Source organism: Salvelinus namaycush, unplaced genomic scaffold (assembly GCF_016432855.1).
Source record: "Salvelinus namaycush isolate Seneca unplaced genomic scaffold, SaNama_1.0 Scaffold15, whole genome shotgun sequence".
Taxonomy (NCBI): Eukaryota; Metazoa; Chordata; class Actinopteri; order Salmoniformes; family Salmonidae; genus Salvelinus; species Salvelinus namaycush.
In genome coordinates, this window is record NW_024058230.1 from 929,526 (window position 1) to 943,331 (window position 13,806).

The following is a 13,806-nucleotide window of genomic DNA, read 5'->3' on the forward strand; positions in this document are numbered from 1 at the left end:
TCCAGTAAATCAAATGATTGTTTGAACAGCTGAGGTTTTTCTCACACAGCCTTGCCGGGACAGGTTGCTGGGAATAACACTGATTAATTAAGCCCCTTAGACCTCAGAGGACCGATATCTCAGGCCATAGACCTCAGAGGACCGATATCTCAGGCCATAGACCTCAGAGGACCGATATCTCAGGCCATAGACCTCAGAGGACCGATATCTCAGGCCATAGACCTCAGAGGACCGATATCTCAGGCCATAGACCTCAGAGGACCGATATCCCCGGTCCATAGACCTCAGAGGACCGATATCTCAGGCCATAGACCTCAGAGGACCGATATCTCAGGCCATAGACCTCAGAGGACCGATATCTCAGGCCATAGACCTCAGAGGACCGATATCTCAGGCCATAGACCTCAGAGGACCGATATCTCAGGCCATAGACCTCAGAGGACCGATATCTCAGGCCATAGACCTCAGAGGACCGATATCTCAGGCCATAGACCTCAGAGGACTGATAGCGGTACCGGAGCACCAAGTCTAGGTCCAAGAGGCTTCTAAACAGCTTCTACCCCAAAGCCATAAGACTCCTGAACAGCTAATCAAATGGCTACCCAGACTACTTGCACCCCCCCCCCCCCCCCCCCCCATACTCCTGCTACTCTCTGTTATTATCTATGCATAGTCACTTTAATAACTCTACCCACATATTCATAATACTTCAATTAACTCGACACCGGTGCCCCCGCACATTGACTCTGTACCGGTACCCCCTGTATATAGCCTCCACATTGACTCTGTACCGTAACACCCTGTATATAGCCTCCACATTGACTCTGTACCGTAACACCCTGTATATAGCCTCCACATTGACTCTGTACCGGTACCCCCTGTATATAGCCTCCACATTGACTCTGTACCGTAACACCCTGTATATAGCCTCCACATTGACTCTGTACCGGTACCCCCTGTATATAGCCTCCACATTGACTCTGTACCGTAACACCCTGTATATAGCCTCCACATTGACTCTGTACCGTAACACCCTGTATATAGCCTCCACATTGACTCTGTACCGGTACCCCCTGTATATAGCCTCCACATTGACTCTGTACCGTAACACCCTGTATATAGCCTCCACATTGACTCTGTACCGGTACCCCCTGTATATAGCCTCCACATTGACTCTGTACCGGTACCCCCTGTATATAGCCTCCACATTGACTCTGTACCGGTACCCCCTGTATATAGCCTCCACATTGACTCTGTACCGTAACACCCTGTATATAGCCTCCACATTGACTCTGTACCGTAACACCCTGTATATAACCTCCACATTAACTCTGTACTGTAACACCCTGTATATAGCCTCCACATTGACTCTGTACCATAAAACCCTGTATATAGCCTCCACATTGACTCTGTACCTGTACCCCCTGTATATAGCATCCACATTGAATCTGTACCAGTACCCCCTGTATAATGCCTCCACATTGACTCTGTACTGGTACCCCCTGTATATAGCCTCCACATTGACTCTGTACCAGTACCCCCTGTATATAGCTTCCACATTGACTCTGTACCGGTACACCCTGTATATAGCCTCCACATTAACTCTGTACTGTAACACCCTGTATATAGCCTCCGCATTGACTCTGTACCGTAATACCCTGTATATAGCCTCCACATTGACTCTGTACCAGTACCCCCTGTATATAGCCTCCACATTGACTCTGTACCGGTACCCCCTGTATATAGCCTCCACATTGACTCTGTACCGGTACCCCCTGTATATAGCCTCCACATTGACTCTGTACCGGTACCCCCTGTATATAGCCTCCACATTGACTCTGTACCGGTACCCCCTGTATATAGCCTCCACATTGACTCTGTACCGTAACACCCTGTATATAACCTCCACATTGACTCTGTACCGTAACACCCTGTATATAGCCTCCACATTGACTCTGTACCGTAATACCCTGTATATAGCCTCCACATTGACTCTGTACCGTAAAACCCTGTATATAACCTCCACATTGACTCTGTACCGTAACACCCTGTATATAACCTCCACATTAACTCTGTACTGTAACACCCTGTATATAGCCTCCACATTGACTCTGTACCGTAAAACCCTGTATATAGCCTCCACATTGACTCTGTACCTGTACCCCCTGTATATAGCATCCACATTGAATCTGTACCAGTACCCCCTGTATAATGCCTCCACATTGACTCTGTACTGGTACCCCCTGTATATAGCCTCCACATTGACTCTGTACCAGTACCCCCTGTATATAGCTTCCACATTGACTCTGTACCGGTACACCCTGTATATAGCCTCCACATTAACTCTGTACTGTAACACCCTGTATATAGCCTCCGCATTGACTCTGTACCGTAATACCCTGTATATAGCCTCCACATTGACTCTGTACCAGTACCCCCTGTATATAGCCTCCACATTGACTCTGTACCGGTACCCCCTGTATATAGCCTCCACATTGACTCTGTACCGGTACCCCCTGTATATAGCCTCCACATTGACTCTGTACCGGTACCCCCTGTATATAGCCTCCACATTGACTCTGTACCGGTACCCCCTGTATATAGCCTCCACATTGACTCTGTACCGTAACACCCTGTATATAACCTCCACATTGACTCTGTACCGTAACACCCTGTATATAGCCTCCACATTGACTCTGTACCGTAATACCCTGTATATAGCCTCCACATTGACTCTGTACCGTAAAACCCTGTATATAACCTCCACATTGACTCTGTACCGTAACACCCTGTATATAACCTCCACATTGACTCTGTACCGTAAAACCCTGTATATAACCTCCACATTGACTCTGTACCGTAACACCCTGTATATAGCCCCGCTATTGTTATTTACTGCTGCTCTTTAATTATTTGGTATTCTTGTCTCTTACTTTTTTAGGGATTTTCTTAAAACTGCATTGTTGGTTAAGGGCTTGTAGGTAAGCATTTCACTGTAAGGTCTACTACACCTGTTGTATTCAGGCGCATGTGACAAATAAAATTTGATTTGAATATATATATATTGATACAGTGGGGCAAAAAAGTATTTAGTCAGCCACCAATTGTGCAAGTTCTCCCACTTAAAAAGGTGAGAGAGGCCTGTAATTTTCGTCATAGGTACACTTCAACTATGACAGACAAAATGAGGAAATAAAATCCAGAAAATCACATTGTAGGATTTTTAATGAATTTATTTGCAAATTATGGTGGAAAATAAGTATTTGGTCAATAACAAAAGTTTACCTCAATACTTTGTTATATACCCTTTTTTGGCAATGACAGAGGTCAAACGTTTTCTGTCAGTCTTCACAAGGTTTTCACACACTGTTGCTGGTATTTTGGCCCATTCCTCCATGCAGATCTCCTCTAGAGCAGTGATGTTTTGGGGCTGTTGCTGGGCAACACGGACTTTCAACTCCCTCCAAAGATTTTCTATGGGGTTGAGATCTGGAGACTGGCTAGGCCACTCCAGACCTTGAAATGCTTCTTATGAAGCCACTCCTTTGTTGCCCGGGCGGTGTGTTTGGGATCATTGTCATGCTGAAAGACCCAGCCACGTTTCATCTTCAATGCCCTTGCTGATGGAAGGAGGTTTTCACTCAAAATCTCACGATACATGGCCCCATTCATTCTTTCCTTTACACGGATCAGTCGTCCTGGTCCCTTTGCAGAAAAACAGCCCCAAAGCATGATGTTTCCACCCCCATGCTTCACAGTAGGTATGGTGTTCTTTGGATGCAATTCAGCATTCTTTGTCCTCCAAACACGAGGAGTTGAGTTTTTACCAAAAAGTTATATTTTGGTTTCATCTGACCATATGACATTCTCCCAAACTTCTTCTGGATCATCCAAATGCTCTCTAGCAAACATCAGACGGGCCTGGACATGTACTGGCTTAAGCAGGGGGACACGTCTGGCACTGCAGGATTTGAGTCCCTGGCGGGGTAGTGTGTTACTGATGGTAGGCTTTGTTACTTTGGTCCCAGCTCTCTGCAGGTCATTCACTAGGTCCCACCGTGTGGTTCTGGGATTTTTGCTCACCGTTCTTGTGATCATTTTGACCCCACGGGGTGAGATCTTGCGTGGAGCCCCAGATCGAGGGAGATTATCAGTGGTCTTGTATGTCTTCCATTTCCTAATAATTGCTCCCACAGTTGATTTCTTCAAACCAAGCTGCTTACCTATTGCAGATTCAGTCTTCCCAGCCTGGTGCAGGTCTACAATTTTGTTTCTGGTGTCCTTTGACAGCTCTTTGGTCTTGGCCATCGTGGAGTTTGGAGTGTGACTGTTTGAGGTTGTGGACAGGTGTATTTTATACTGATAACAAGTTCAAACAGGTGCCATTAATACAGGTAACGAGTGGAGGACAGAGGAGCCTCTTAAAGAAGAAGTTACAGGTCTGTGAGAGCCAGAAATCTTGCTTGTTTGTAGGTGACCAAATACTTATTTTCCACCATAATTTGCAAATAAATTAATTAAAAATCCTACAATGTGATTTTCTGGATATTTTTTCCTCATTTTGTCTGTCATAGTTGAAGTGTACCTATGATGAAAATTACAGGCCTCATCTTTTTAAGTGGGAGAACTTGCACAATTGGTGGCTGACTAAATACTTTTTTGCCCCACTGTATATATATATATATATATATATATATATATATATATATATATATATATATATATATATATGCGAGTGAGAGTGTATATATACAGTTGAAGTCGAAAGTTTACCTACACTTAGGTTGGAGTCATTAAAACTTGTTTTTCATCCACTCCACAAATTTCATGTTAACAAACTATAGTTTTGGCAAGTCGGTTAGGACATCTACTTTGTGCATGACACAAGTAATTTTTCCAACAATTGTTTACAGACAGATTATTTCACTTATAATTCACGGTATCACAATTCCAGTGGGTCAGAAGTTTACATACACTAAGTTGACTGTGCCTTTAAACAGCTTGGAAAATTCCAGAAAATGATGTCAATGCTTTAGAAGCTTCTGATTGGCTGATTGACATCATTTGAGTCAATTGGAGGTGTACCTGTGGATGTATTTCAAGGCCTACCTTCAAACTCAGTGCTTCTTTGCTTGATATCATGGGAAAATCAAAAGAAATCAGCCAAGACCTCAGAAAAAAAATTGTAGACCTCCACAAGTCTGGTTCATCCTTGGGAGCAATTTCCAAATGCCTGAAGTTACCACGTTCATCTGTACAAACAATAGTACGCAAGTATAAACACCATGGGACCAAGCAGCCGTCATACCGCTCAGGAAGGAGACGCGTTCTGTCTCCTAGAGATGAACATACTTTGGTGCAAAAAGTGCAAATCAATCCCAGAACAACAGCAAAGGACCTTGTGAAGATGCTGGAGGAAACAGGTACAAAAGTATCTATGTCCACAGTAAAAGGAGTCCTATATCGACATAACCTTAAAGGCCGCTCAGCAAGGAAGAAGCCACTGCTCCAAAACCGCCATAAAAAAGCCAGACTACGGTTTGCAACTGCACATGGGGACAAAGATCGTACTTTCTGGAGAAATGTCCTTTGGTCTGATGAAACGAAAATAGAACTGTTTTGCCATAATGACCATCGTTATATTTGGAGGAAAAAGGGGGAGGCTTGCAAGCCGAAGAACATCATCCCAACCGGGGGTGGGAGCATCATGTTGTGGGGGTGCTGTGCTGCAGGAGGGACTGGTGCACTTCACAAAATACATGGCATCATGAGGCAGGAAAATTATGTGGATATATTGAAGCAACATCTCAAGACGTCTGTCAGGAAGTTAAAGCTTGGTCGCAAATGGGTCTTCCAAATGGACAATGACGCCAAGCATACTTCCAAAGTTGTGGCAAAATGGCTTAAGGACAACAAAGTCAAGGTATTGGAGTGGCCATCACAAAGCCCTGACCTCAATCCCATAGCAAATTTGTGGGCAGAACTGAAAAAGCGTGTGCGAGCAAGGAGGCCTACAAACCTGACTCAGTTACACCAGCTCTGTCAGGAGGAATGGGCCAACATTCACCCAACTTATTGTGGGAAGCTTGTGGAAGGCTACCCAAAATGTTTGACCCAAGTTAAACAATTTAAAGGCAATGCTACCAAATACTAGTTGAGTATATGTAAACTTCTGACCCACTGGGAATGTGATGAAATAAATAAAAGCTGAAATAAATCATTCTCTCTACTATTATTCTGACATTTCACATTCTTTAAAATAAAGTGGTGATCCTAACTGACCTAAGACAGGACATTTTTACTAGGATTAAATGTCAGGAATTGTGAAAAACTGAGTTTAAATGTATTTGGCTAAGGTGTATGTAAACTTCCGACTTCAACTGTGTATAGAGAGAGGAGAGAACATAGAGAGAGCGTGAGAGAGAGACAGAAGAAAGGGGTGAGAGAGGGGTGGGGGGATATAGAGAAATATAGAAATGGGGAGTGGGCTCTGCTCGAATACGTCAGAGCTGCAGGTCATTCATTGAGCCTGACAGGAAGTGAGATCATTCATAGAGCCTGACAGGAAGTTAGGTCATCATGGGCTCCACTTCATCTGCAAGGCAGTTTGAGGAAGGGCCATGTTTTCTCAGACCATAGCAGTTTGAGGAAGGGCCATGTTTTCTCTGATCACATCAGTATGAGGAAGGGCCATGTTTTCTCAGACCACATCAGTTTGAGGAAGGGCCATGTTTTCTCAGACCACATCAGTTTGAGGAAGGGCCATGTGTTCTCTGATCACATCAGTATGAGGAAGGGCCATGTTTTCTCAGACCACATCAGTTTGAGGAAGGGCCATGTTTTCTCAGACCACATCAGTTTGAGGAAGGGCCATGTTTTCTCAGACCACATCAGTTTGAGGAAGGGCCATGTTTTCTCAGATCCTCACTATCTGTGTGTGTTTTACTGTTTAGAACCAGAAGTCCTCAATAGAATACTAAACCAAGGAGAATATAAAAAAAAAGAAGTATATTTATGGTTAGAATGAGGGTTAGGTTCAGGGTAATGGGTTAGAATGAGGGTTAGGTTCAGGGTAATGGGTTAGAATGAGGGTTAGGTTCAGGGTTATGGGTTAGAATGAGGGTTAAGTTCAGGGTTAGAATGAGGGTTAAGTTCAGGGTTAGGGGTTAGGGTTAGAATGAGGGTTAAGTTCAGGGTTAGAATGAGGGTTACGTTCAGTGTTAGGGTTAAGTTCAGGGTTAGCGGAATGAGGGTTAAGTTCAGGGTTAGGGGTTAAAATGAGGGTTTACGGCTAACAGGATGTTGAATGGGAATCAATTGTTGGTCCCCAAAAGGTCCTCAAGTATATTAATAACCAACTGTGTGTGTGCGTGTCAACACAAGAGGAGATCTATGATGTTGACTTTATTGAGTTTGGCAGTGGTAATATCTCTGTCAGTCCTCTCATCATCAGATGGTATGGTAACTCCATGATGACTTCACGGCTCAGAACACAATCAACTCTTTAAATAATTCTGCTTTTTCCAATCACATGACAAGTCTTATCGCTGAGCTAAGGGTTCCACTGATCTAAGACACGTTTTTAGCACAATAAACATCTGGTGGATCAGATGGGGTTGAATCATAGGCTGATGATGTTATACACAGCCTACGAAAGGAAGGAAGGAACCCGTGAACAGCTATTTTCAGTCTTCTTACTGGAAGTTTAGTTGGTCATAATTGTTAATAAACAGACTTCAAAGAAAGAACAAATGTTTTCCGTGAACATTACAAACACATTGAGAACAAGATGGAGGAATTCTGGATGGATAATATGCAAGACCCAATGAGAAAAAACTGGTTTTAATCCACATTATTTCCACGTATATAAAATATTATCTGGTGACAATGCAAAAAGTCATCAATGTAAGGGAATTCATTTTTTTTTTTTTTTACTTTTATTAACCTCAGTACAATGACATGTTGACATTTTTCATTGATTTCCTGTTGAATTCACGTTAGTTGACAACTCAACGAAAGTCAAAACTAAACGTTGAACTGACGTCTGTGTCGAAACCAATTTCTAACCTTCCAAGAGAATTGTTTTTGTGCCAATACTTTGATTAAACGCTCCAAGGGGAATCTTTGGGGAAGGACTCTACCAAAACACACTAGTGACTGTTACGGATTACTCTTTGTTTCAATGTCAACAGTCCTCTCTAACATGTAGTCATGAACATAACCCAGAACTGAACAGGACTCCCCACAGGAGAAGAGCTATTTGTTCTGTACAACCTGGTGGTCTCTTGTATTTAGGCCAAACACAACACATCTCCAAATGAATTGGACAGCTAGCTAGCTAGTCTTTTCCAAGGTACTTTTTAATCCGGAACATATTGGCGCCATTTTGTGGAAATGTATCGCTTTGGACCTCATACATACCAAGCCGTCTGCCATGTCAGGGAGATGAAACAGTCGTTTCAATCTGAAGGCTACGGTTTATGCGGTTGGTGAAATAAAAATGCTTTGGATGTGGTTGGTAAGGACAGCTACGGATGATATGATTGTCCATCTGCAAGTTCACCGATTCATTTCCAAGGCAATCAAACCCTTCCCATTACAGGAAGTCCGGTTTCATGTGGTTGGCTTCAGGATGACAGGAGACATTTCAATGGATCCTCCTGTAAAGATATTCTCCCACACACTGTTACAATTAGGGTAAGAAAGGGAGGATATATTACTGGAAACTATCCAAGTTTACCAGTAAAGTACCAGAATGTTGGTAACTTTCAAGGATTTTATGGAATTTTATAATAATTGTGTGTAATTATCTCTGGCACTCTACTTCAGATTATCACAGGGGTGTAATTATGTCTGGCCATCTACTTCAGATTATCACAGGGGTGTAATTATCTCTGGCCCTCTACTTCAGATTATCACAGGGGTGTAATTATCTCTGGCCATCTACTTCAGATTATCACAGGGGTGTAATTATCTCTGGCCCTCTACTTCAGATTATCACAGGGGTGTAATTATCCCTGGCCCTCTACTTCAGATTATCACAGGGGTGTAATTATCCCTGGCCCTCTACTTCAGATTATCACAGGGGTGTAATTATCCCTGGCCCTCTACTTCAGATTATCACAGGGGTGTAATTATCTCTGGCCCTCTACTTCAGATTATCACAGGTGTCTGTAATTATCCCTGGCCCTCTACTTCAGATTATCACAGGGGTGTAATTGTCTCTGGCCCTCTACTTCAGATTATCACAGGGGTGTAATTATCCCTGGCCCTCTACTTCAGATTATCACAGGGGTGTAATTATCCCTGGCCCTCTACTTCAGATTATCACAGGGGTGTAATTATCCCTGGCCCTCTACTTCAGATTATCACAGGGGTGACCCTGAAACAACACCTTGTCTAATGACCCTGAAACAACACCTTGTCTAATGACCCTGAAACAACACCTTGTCTAATGACCCTGAAACAACACCTTGTCTAATGACCCTGAAACAACACCTTGTCTAATGACCCTGAAACAACACCTTGTCTAATGACCCTGAAACAACACCTTGTCTAATGACCTGAAACAACACCTTGTCTAATGACCTGAAACAACACCTTGTCTAATGACCCTGAAACAACACCTTGTCTAATGACCTGAAACAACACCTTGTCTAATGACCCTGAAACAACACCTTGTCTAATGACCTGAAACAACACCTTGTCTAATGACCTGAAACAACACCTTGTCTAATGACCCTGAAACAACACCTTGTCTAATGACCCTGAAACAACACCTTGTCTAATGACCCTGAAACAACACCTTGTCTAATGACCTGAAACAACACCTTGTCTAATGACCTGAAACAACACCTTGTCTAATGACCCTGAAACAACACCTTGTCTAATGACCTGAAACAACACCTTGTCTAATGACCTGAAACAACACCTTGTCTAATGACCCTGAAACAACACCTTGTCTAATGACCCTGAAACAACACCTTGTCTAATGACCCTGAAACAACACCTTGTCTAATGACCCTGAAACAACACCTTGTCTAATGACCTGAAACAACACCTTGTCTAATGACCTGAAACAACACCTTGTCTAATAACCCTGAAACAACACCTTGTCTAATGACCCTGAAACAACACCTTGTCTAATGACCTGAAACAACACCTTGTCTAATGACCTGAAACAACACCTTGTCTAATGACCTGAAACAACACCTTGTCTAATGACCCTGAAACAACACCTTGTCTAATGACCTGAAACAACACCTTGTCTAATGACCCTGAAACAACACCTTGTCTAATAACCCTGAAACAACACCTTGTCTAATAACCCTGAAACAACACCTTGTCTAATGACCCTGAAACAACACCTTGTCTAATGACCTGAAACAACACCTTGTCTAATGACCCTGAAACAACACCTTGTCTAATGACCTGAAACAACACCTTGTCTAATGACCTGAAACAACACCTTGTCTAATGACCCTGAAACAACACCTTGTCTAATGACCTGAAACAACACCTTGTCTAATGACCTGAAACAACACCTTGTCTAATGACCCTGAAACAACACCTTGTCTAATGACCCTGAAACAACACCTTGTCTAATGACCCTGAAACAACACCTTGTCTAATAACCCTGAAACAACACCTTGTGGAACTTTGGTCCAGAGGATATTCCTAGAAAAAGGGGCCCCAGTCCCAGTGTTACATACAGAGCGATGTCTGTCTAGGAGACTCTATACTCCAACCTCAGCTCATTTCCCAGGGAACCTGTGAAGACATTCCTTCACACCACTCCTTGCCCAACCAAAACCTCCCCTCCCGGCTCCAGTGTGTCCAAAGGTGCCATTTGAAAGCCATTCTCGGTCAGGACAGGAGCACCAAGCAGGCAGTTCTGTTTGTATTGTTACCTCCAGTAAACCGCAGTAGTATGTTATGTATCAAGGTGGGAAGCAGATGAAGGCCAACTCTCTCTCAGCATGTGAGAATTACAATGTTAAAACAGAGAGCGGGAGGGGGGGAGGGGAAAGGAAGTGTTTGACCATATTTCTCCCATAGACGATGACACAACACAATCAGTGGCTTAGAAAAAGGTCTTACAACATTTGGGGGGAAAGAATGGTTAGGAAACGTGAATATGACTTTTTATAAAAAGACTCAGAGAAACAGGTGAATTTAGTTTTATACAATCTTTATTACAACGTCCTCACCCGCTGTACATGGTCACATTTTAAATCAACACGTTTTACAAGGACAGGAAACTATGAAATCCATCTGATTTTAAAATATCATGTTCTCTTCTCAAATGACCTCGGACTTCCTCATTCCACTGTTTGTTTCTCCCATACAGTGTGTACATATTGTATACAAACAGCAATATAAACACATGGAAAATGTTATTTGGTAATTCAGTTAATGTAAAATAAGTTTTCTTCCTATGAATACAAATACAGTAACCATAAAACCTGCTGATAAGTTCTGACTGAAAAGCCTCAGTTATTATTGTTATTTTTAAACAAATATTTCCTCCTAGAAGTTTATTATAGCCTGGTTAAACCATACTGGAATGCTGATCGCCATTGTTTGAAACATTCAGTCTGGTTTAACCAGGCTATAAAAGGTTTATTGTCCCAAAGTTCCGGTTTCCCTGTCAAGACTGCACAAACCGATGTGGGACCAGGCTAGGAGACTAGCTGCTGTGGGACCAGGCTAGTAGACTAACTGATGTGGGACCAGGCTAGGAGACTAGCTGGTGTGGGACCAGGTTAGGAGACTAACTGATGTGGGACCAGGTTAGGAGACTAACTGATGTGGGACCAGGCTAGGAGACTAACTGATGTGGGACCAGGCTAGGAGACTAACTGATGTGGGACCAGGCTAGGAGACTAGCTGATGTGGGACCAGGCTAGGAGACTAGCTGCTGTGGGACCAGGCTAGGAGACTAGCTGCTGTGGGACCAGGCTAGGAGACTAGCTGCTGTGGGACCAGGCTAGGAGACTAGCTGCTGTGGGACCAGGCTAGGAGACTAGCTGATGTGGGACCAGGCTAGGAGACTAGCTGATGTGGGACCAGGCTAGGAGACTAGCTGGTGTGGGACCAGGTTAGGAGACTAGCTGGTGTGGGACCAGGTTAGGAGACTAGCTGATGTGGGACCAGGCTAGGAGACTAGCTGATGTGGGACCAGTGTAGAACCGGTAGGAGTTAATAGACCCATTATCATGGACGGTAGTGAAAAAAACTGTCGTAACTTCAGTACCACTTTACTTAACACCAGAGGTTATAATGCAATGTCATAAGCATATGACCCTATTATAATGTCTCATCTCATAACGGATGAAATACCAGCCGTTTGAGTAAGTTGACATAAAGAGACAAGATAATACTCTTATAGGTGCTTATAAACAGTTATGAAGCATTATAAGGCTTGAAGTAAAGTGTTACCATCATTTTCCCCAGAGCTCCTGTGTCATGATTAATGAAACTAACTCTTAGTTCCAAACTGCACCCTATTCCCTATATAGGGCCCATAGGGATCTGGTCTAAAGTAGTGCACTAAGTAGGGAATAGTGTTCCATTTGGGATGCAGAGGGCAGTTTTACGTTCATCGGGAGACATGCAAAAAAACAAAAACAGGACAGACAGTTAAGAGACACGTTGCCCTACCAATCATATCAACACACGTCAGGAGACCAGTCTTTCACACAAGAAGAGTCATAAAAAGTTCATCAGTTGCATAATAAGATGGGACAAATATATTTTTGTTATTATGTGAAAACTTGAATTAAAAAGAGACAGATTCAGGATCAACTACAATACTACAGCCCCTAAGCTGTCTCTTCCTGTCTCTTCCTGTCTCTTCCTGGTTTTACACTAACAACTACAATACTACAGCCCCTAAGCTGTCTCTTCCTGGTTTTACCCTAACAACTACAATACTACAGCCCCTAAGCTGTCTCTTCCTGTCTCTTCCTGTCTCTTCCTGGTTTTACACTAACACTTGAGGTAAAAGCCCTTTTAAACACCTTCATAACATCCTTGTTGACTTGCTGCCTGTTTGTCCACGGGCGCCACACCTGGGTCGTGTTCATTAGGGCACATCGTAGCAATACGTTTCAAAAACATTGTGCAACACAAAAAAGAAAAACAAATAGTACTCCCTGTTTCTGTCCATTTTCTTCCATTTGGTGCCTGATGAACATGACCCAGGCTTCAAAAAGGATTTGGGGAAAAGTGTTTCATATCAAACCAGGCTACTAGCTTTATAAAAGGTTCGACAGGTTATCCGCTCTCATTTAATACAACCATTTAGAGAGAGAGACTTCTCCCACTACTCTACCATTTAGAGAGAGAGAGAGAGAGAGAGAGAGAGAGACTTCTCCCACTACTCTACCATTTAGAGAGAGAGACTTCCTAGCAGCCCCAGCTCCCCAACCCCATTAGAGGCTGTTGTGTCTGGTAGTGTCAGAGACAATATGAGCAGTCAGAGAGAGGACAGAGACAATATGAGCAGTCAGAGACAGGACAGAGACAATATGAGCAGTCAGAGACAGGACAGAGACAATATGAGCAGTCAGAGACAGGACAGAGACAATATGAGCAGTCAGAGACAGGACAGAGACAATATGAGCAGTCAGAGACAGGACAGAGACAATATGAGCAGTCAGAGACAGGACAGAGACAATATGAGCAGTCAGAGACAGGACAGAGACAATATGAGCAGTCAGAGACAGGACAGAGACAATATGAGCAGTCAGAGACAGGACAGAGACAATATGAGCAGTCAGAGACAGGACAGAGACAGGACAG

The 13,806-nt window shown here is 43.2% G+C and overlaps 1 protein-coding gene across 1 annotated transcript in view; it reads left to right on the forward strand.

Annotated features, from left to right (window-relative positions):
• LOC120036882 (metalloprotease TIKI1-like) overlaps positions 1-532 on the forward strand; it is a 174,916-nt gene extending 174,384 nt beyond the window's left edge. The window contains exon 9 of the mRNA XM_038983177.1: positions 282-532. Within this exon, the coding sequence (XP_038839105.1) occupies positions 282-532 (251 nt within the window). The remainder of the gene's footprint in view (positions 1-281) is intronic.
• Positions 533-13,806: the final 13,274 nt, after the last annotated feature.